The sequence below is a fragment of the Oncorhynchus mykiss genome, chromosome 13 (genome assembly GCF_057628025.1).
Source record: "Oncorhynchus mykiss isolate SJ-2025 chromosome 13, ASM5762802v1, whole genome shotgun sequence".
In the NCBI taxonomy this organism is placed as follows: Eukaryota; Metazoa; Chordata; class Actinopteri; order Salmoniformes; family Salmonidae; genus Oncorhynchus; species Oncorhynchus mykiss.
Genome location: NC_143034.1, coordinates 77,881,371 through 77,887,507, shown reverse-complemented (window position 1 = coordinate 77,887,507; position 6,137 = coordinate 77,881,371). Strand labels below are relative to the sequence as shown.

At 45.8% G+C, this 6,137-nt stretch overlaps 1 protein-coding gene across 1 annotated transcript in view; it reads right to left on the bottom strand.

Annotated features, from left to right (window-relative positions):
- Positions 1–5,310: 5,310 nt before the first annotated feature.
- LOC149979023 (uncharacterized) overlaps positions 5,311–6,137 on the bottom strand; it is a 12,503-nt gene continuing 11,676 nt past the window's right edge. The window contains exon 4 of the mRNA XM_090197792.1: positions 5,311–6,137. This exon is cut by the window's right edge and continues 168 nt beyond it. Within this exon, the coding sequence (XP_090053918.1) occupies positions 6,074–6,137 (64 nt within the window). The 3' untranslated portion in view covers positions 5,311–6,073.

Below are 6,137 nucleotides of genomic sequence, written 5' to 3'. Positions count from 1 at the left end.
ACAGGACACTAGTCTATCTGCTGTTTCTGTAGTGAGACGGTGTGATGTACAGTACACCCCCTGAACAGGACACTAGTCTATCTCCTGTTTCTGTAGTGAGACAGCTTGATGTACAGGACACCCACTGGACAGGACACTAGTCTATCTCCTGTTTCTGTAGTGAGACAGCTTGATGTACAGGACACCCACTGGACAGGACACTAGTCTATCTCCTGTTTCTGTAGTGAGACAGCTTGATGTACAGTACACCCACTGGACAGGACACTAGTCTATCTTCTGTTTCTGTAGTGAGACAGCTTGATGTACAGGACACCCACTGGACAGGACACTAGTCTTTCTCCTGTTTCTGTAGTGAGACAGCTTGATGTACAGGACACCCCCTGGACAGGACACTAGTCTATCTCCTGTTTCTGTAGTGAGACAGCTTGATGTACAGGACACCCCCTGGACAGGACACTAGTCTATCTCCTGTTTCTGTAGTGAGACAGCTTGATGTACAGGACACCCCCCGGACAGGACACTAGTCTATCTCCTGTTTCTGTAGTGAGACAGCTTGATGTACAGGACACCCCCTGGACAGGACACTAGTCTATCTCCTGTTTCTGTAGTGAGACAGCTTGATGTACAGGACACCCCCTGGACAGGACACTAGTGTATCTGCTGTTTCTGTAGTGAGACGGTGTGATGTACAGGACACCCCCTGGACAGGACACTAGTCTATCTCCTGTTTCTGTAGTGAGACAGCTTGATGTACAGGACACCCACCGGACAGGACACTAGTCTATCTCCTGTTTCTGTAGTGAGACAGCTTGATGTACAGGACACCCCCTGGACAGGACACTAGTCTATCTCCTGTTTCTGTAGTGAGACAGCTTGATGTACAGGACACCCCTGGACAGGACACTAGTCTATCTCCTGTTTCTGCAGTGAGACAGCATGATGTACAGGACACCCCCTAGGCAGGACACTAGTCTATCTCCTGTTTCTGTAGTGAGACAGCTTGATGTACAGTACACCCCCTGGACAGGACACTAGTCTATTTCCTGTTTCTGTAGTGAGACAGCTTGATGTACAGGACACCCCCTGGACAGGACACTAGTCTATCTCCTGTTTCTGTAGTGAGACAGCTTGATGTACAGTACACCCCCTGGACAGGACACTAGTCTATTTCCTGTTTCTGTAGTGAGACAGCTTGATGTACAGGACACCCCCTGGACAGGACACTAGTCTATCTCCTGTTTCTGTAGTGAGACAGCTTGATGTACAGGACACCCCCTGGACAGGACACTAGTCTATCTCCTGTTTCTGTAGTGAGACAGCTTGATGTACAGGACACCCCCTGGACAGGACACTAGTCTATCTCCTGTTTCTGTAGTGAGACAGCTTGATGTACAGGACACCCCCTGGACAGGACCCTAGTCTATCTCCTGTTTCTGTAGTGAGACAGCTTGATGTACAGGACACCCCCTGGACAGGACACTAGTCTATCTCCTGTTTCTGTAGTGAGACAGCTTGATGTACAGGACACCCCCTGGACAGGACACTAGTCTATCTCCTGTTTCTGTAGTGAGACAGCTTGATGTACAGTACACCCCCTGGACAGGACACTAGTCTATCTCCTGTTTCTGTAGTGAGACGGTGTGATGTACAGGACACCCCCTGGACAGGACACTAGTCTATTGCAGAGCCTGTGAACAAAACAGAAGGTTACCATGCCTTTATTGAAGAAACAAGGACAGTGATACAAGTCAAGTATATTCCTCCAGTAGGATAACCTGATAGGCTGTACCAAATGGCACCCTACTCCCTATATAGTGCACTATGTAGCGTGAGGCAGCTTGATGAACAAGTGCTAATTTTAACCAATTCAAAATGTATATTGGGGCCTCCCGAGCGGTCTAAGCCACTGCATCGCAGTGCTGGAGGCGTCACTACAGACCTGGGTTTGATCCCTGGTTGTATAACAACTGGCGCTCTGGCGACTCCTTGTGGCGGGACGGGTGCCTGCAGGCTGACCCCGGTCATCAGTTGAACGGTTTTTCCTCCGACACATTGGTGCAGCTGGCTTCCCGGGTTAAACAGGTGGGTGTTCATTAAGGAGCGCGGTTTTGGGCTGGTCATGTTTTTCGGAGGACGCACGACTCGACCTTCGCCTCCCGAGCCCGTTGGGGAGTGGCAGCGATGAGACAAGATACAAAAACAATGCCAGATAGATCCACTTCTGGTAGTGTGGACTGTGAGAGGGAAGGATAACAAGAAGCCACTGTCTCCCTCAAGAGGGTTAACATAGCAACTGACACCTCGATCGCTGGAGCGTTACAAGAGCAGGGACTGCAGGGTTTAGTTCCATACCAGCACTAAGACACCTAGTTCAGCAAGCCAACCAATCATCAAGACCCTGATTAGGTGATTTAATTATATTGCTTGCTTCATATGTTCTATATAGAACCCCACATTTCAAGAAAATGGTTATTGGGGTTCTAAATAGAACATTAGGGGTGCCGTATAAGCAAGGGAAAGAACCCTTTTTGGTTCTATATAAATTTATATTTTTCTTAGAGTGTATGGAACAAAATCCTGCCCTGCCCAGACTGCACTAGAATGTGTAGAGTCAGACTGCACTAGAATGTGTAGAGACAGACTGTACTAGAATGTGTAGAGTCAGACTGTACTAGGATGTGTAGAGACAGACTGTACTAGCTGTACCAGACTGTACTAGAATGTGTAGAGGCTGACTGTACTAGAATGTGTAGAGTCAGACTGTACTAGCTGTACCAGACTGTACTAGAATGTGTAGAGGCTGACTGTACTAGAATGTGTAGAGTCAGACTGTACTAGGATGTGTAGAGACAGACTGTACTAGCTGTACCAGACTGTACTAGAATGTGTAGAGACAGACTGTACTAGAATGTGTAGAGTCAGACTGTACTAGAATGTGTAGAGACAGACTATACTAGAATGTGTAGAGTCAGACTGTACTAGAATGTGTAGAGACAGACTGTACTAGAATGTGTAGAGTCAGACTGTACTAGGATGTGTAGAGACAGACTGTACTAGCTGTACCAGACTGTACTAGAATGTGTAGAGGCTGACTGTACTAGAATGTGTAGAGTCAGACTGTACTAGCTGTACCAGACTGTAATAGAATGTGTAGAGACAGACTGTACTAGAATGTGTAGAGTCAGACTGTACTAGCTGTACCAGACTGTACTAGAATGTGTAGAGTCAGACTGTACTAGAATGTGTAGAGACAGACTATACTAGAATGTGTAGAGACAGACTGTACTAGAATGTGTAGAGACAGACTGTACTAGCTGTACCAGACTGTAATAGAATGTGTAGAGACAGACTGTACTAGAATGTGTAGAGTCAGACTGTACTAGCTGTACCAGACTGTACTAGAATGTGTAGAGTCAGACTGTACTAGAATGTGTAGAGACAGACTATACTAGAATGTGTAGAGACAGACTGTACTAGAATGTGTAGAGACAGACTGTACTAGAATGTGTAGAGACAGACTGTACTAGAATGTGTAGAGTCAGACTGTACTAGCTGTACCAGACTGTAATAGAATATGTAGAGACAGACTGTACTAGAATGTATAGAGTCAGACTGTACTAGCTGTACCAGACTGTACTAGAATGTGTAGAGACAGACTGTACTAGAATGTGTAGAGACAGACTGTACTAGCTGTACCAGACTGTACTCGAATGTGTAGAGACAGACTGCACTAGAATGTGTAGAGACATACTGCACTAGAATGTGTAGTCAGACTGTACTAGAATGTGTAGAGACAGACTGTACTAGCTGTACCAGACTGTAATAGAATGTGTAGAGACAGACTGTACTAGCTGTACCAGACTGTACTAGCTGTACCAGACTGTACTAGGATGTGTAGAGACAGACTGTACTAAAATGTGTAGACAGACTGTACTAGAATGTGTAGAGACAGACTGCACTAGAATGTGTAGAGACAGACTGTACTAGGATGTGTAGAGACAGACTGTACTAGAATGTGTAGAGTCAGACTGTACTAGAATGTGTAGAGACAGACTGTACTAGAATGTGTAGAGACAGACTGTACTAGAATGTGTAGAGACAGACTGTACTAGAATGTGTAGAGACAGACTGTACTAGAATGTGTAGAGTCAGAGAGTACTAGAATGTGTAGAGACAGACTGTACTAGAATGTGTAGAGACAGACTGTACTAGGATGTGTAGAGTCAGACTGTACTAGGATGTGTAGAGACAGACTGTACTAGAATGTGTAGAGACAGACTGTACTAGGTAGGATGTGTAGAGTCAGACTGTACTAGGATGTGTAGAGTCAGACTGTACTAGCTGTACCAGACTGTACTAGAATGTGTAGAGACAGACTGTACTAGAATGTGTAGAGACAGACTGTACTAGGATGTGTAGAGTCAGACTGTACTAGGATGTGTAGAGACAGACTGTACTAGGATGTGTAGAGTCAGACTGTACTAGGATGTGTAGAGACAGACTGTACTAGCTGTACCAGACTGTACTAGAATGTGTAGAGACAGACTGTACTAGAATGTGTAGAGACAGACTGTACTAGAATGTGTAGAGACAGACTGTACTAGGATGTGTAGAGTCAGACTGTACTAGGATGTGTAGAGACAGACTGTACTAGGATGTGTAGAGTCAGACTGTACTAGGATGTGTAGTCAGACTGTACTAGGATGTGTAGAGTCAGACTGTACTAGGATGTGTAGAGTCAGACTGTACTAGGATGTGTAGAGACAGACTGTACTAGGATGTGTAGAGACAGACTGTACTAGGATGTGTAGAGTCAGACTGTACTAGGATGTGTAGAGTCAGACTGTACTAGGATGTGTAGAGACAGACTGTACTAGGATGTGTAGAGTCAGACTGTACTAGGATGTGTAGAGACAGACTGTACTAGCTGTACCAGACTGTACTAGAATGTGTAGAGACAGACTGTACTAGAATGTGTAGAGACAGACTGTACTAGAATGTGTAGAGACAGACTGTACTAGGATGTGTAGAGTCAGACTGTACTAGGATGTGTAGAGACAGACTGTACTAGGATGTGTAGAGTCAGACTGTACTAGGATGTGTAGAGACAGACTGTACTAGGATGTGTAGAGTCAGACTGTACTAGGATGTGTAGTCAGACTGTACTAGGATGTGTAGAGTCAGACTGTACTAGGATGTGTAGAGTCAGACTGTACTAGGATGTGTAGAGTCAGACTGTACTAGAATGTGTAGACAGACTGTACTAGGATGTGTAGAGTCAGGGATTGATGGGAGGATGTAGACATTGAATTGATGCAAAAAAACAACGTATTTATTTACCTCCATCAATGTATACAGAATAATTAAAGAGTTATTAAATTCAATTCACCATTATAAGACCACTTAAACATGCTTAGTTCTTGCTCTCTCTCTCTCTCTCCCTCGCTCTCTCTCTCTCTCTCACTCTCTCTTCCTCCGTCTTTCCCTACAGTTAGGTAAGTTTAAAATGTATTAATTAAATGTATTTCACTATCAGAATGGTTTTGTCCGATAAATGCCTAATCTCACATCCAGAATAGAGAATGAATCCCCAGAATGTCAGAGCAGAGGGCTAAACTGTTTATAAAGTTACACATAAAACCAGAGTTACATCTATAAATGGACAGAATAAGGGATGGGATGGGGTCAGTGAGATGGGGTCAGTGGGATGGGATGGGATGGGGTCAGTAGGATGGGGTCAGTGGTATGGGGTCAGTGGGATGGGATGGAGTCAGTGGGATGGGGTCAGTGAATTGGGGTCAGCGGGATGGGATGGGGTCAGTGGGATGGGGTCAGTGGGATGGGATGGGGTCAGTGGGATGGGATGGGGTCAGTGGGATGGGATGGGGTCAGTGGGATGGGGTCAGTGGGATGGGATGGGGTCAGTAGGATGGGGTCAGTGAGATGGGGTCAGTGGGATGGGATGGGGTCAGTGGGATGGGGTCAGTGGGATGGGATGGGGTAAAGCATAGTAGGTTGGGGTGAGTAGGATGAGTTGGGTGGGGTCAATGGGATGGGGTGGAGTTTTAGTCATTTAAGAGGCGGGAGCTTTCTTTTTGACCACTCTCCTCCTAGTTGGCACTGGGTTGGAGGCGGGG